General features: G+C 49.3%; 1 protein-coding gene across 1 annotated transcript; it reads right to left on the bottom strand.

The window, feature by feature from the left end:
- Positions 1 to 56: 56 nt before the first annotated feature.
- LOC108357262 (uncharacterized) lies at positions 57 to 880 on the bottom strand. Its single transcript, XM_017608351.1, has 2 exons — positions 462 to 880; positions 57 to 345 (listed from the first exon to the last, which is right to left on the bottom strand). The coding sequence occupies exons 1-2, from the start codon at positions 750 to 752 to the stop codon at positions 172 to 174; spliced, it is 465 nt and encodes a 154-aa protein (XP_017463840.1). The 5' UTR covers positions 753 to 880; the 3' UTR covers positions 57 to 171.
- Positions 881 to 904: the final 24 nt, after the last annotated feature.

The raw sequence follows: 904 nt of genomic DNA, 5'->3' as shown, positions 1-904 counted from the left end.
TCAGGACGACACCGCAAGTAGATCCAAAAAGCATAGGACTTCCTCTCCTAACCGTGGCCGTATCCACCACGAAGCCATTCATCGAAGCTGCCTAAAAGCACATCAAGCTGGCGGTGTTGGACGACGGCCATCCGGACAGCCACATTAGCACGGACAATTGGAAGTCCGTACTTATGGGTCTATGCAGGGTGTATAAAGGGATACTCCAGTAGTATCCCGGCCCTGCACCAGTCGTCCGTGATGCTGGGTGGTATCAGGAACGCCATCGAATTGAGCACGTCCCATCCATGATGGTAAGCCTCTGAATTTCCTATCCATTGCATCCGCTTGTGCAGATTCGTCAAANGTCGTCCGTGATGCTGGGTGGTATCAAGAACGCCATCGAATTGAGCACGTCCCATCCATGATGGTAAGCCTCTGAATTTCCTATCCATTGCATCCGCTTGTGCAGATTCGTCAAATATAGTGGCTTGATTTGGTCGTGATTGTGGTGGACCGGATAGCGAATAATTCGGATATAAATGAGATGGTTGAGTAATTGGTTCTCGGATATGAGACGTTCTAACACCACGGTAGGTATTGATCGTTTGAGTTTGTAAGGTTGCAGGACCACCCAAAGAACCATGCGGAGGATCCACCGAGGGTGGTATCCAGGTATGATTCCAGGTCGTTGGCATGGTTTGGTTCATATCACGAACGTCAGGAATTTGTGTCTGCAACTGAATCCGATCACGGATCATTTGCTGTTGCATCTGTGTTTGGGCTCAGCAACTCAGACACCATTACAGACAGTTAGTGTAATGAGGGTGTTGGTTCCGTTCCGCCTGACACTGAATTGATAGCGGCTGGTTGAGCATTTGAATTAACCGTACTGGTGGTCAGGGTATACCGTGGTTCAGTTGCC

The sequence above is a fragment of the Rhagoletis zephyria genome, unplaced genomic scaffold, assembly GCF_001687245.7.
Source record: "Rhagoletis zephyria isolate East Lansing unplaced genomic scaffold, Rhagoletis_zephyria_1.1 Rzeph_scaffold_73542, whole genome shotgun sequence".
NCBI lineage: Eukaryota > Metazoa > Arthropoda > Insecta > Diptera > Tephritidae > Rhagoletis > Rhagoletis zephyria.
Note: the sequence above shows the minus strand (reverse complement) of the source record. Positions and strands in the feature narration are given on the sequence as shown.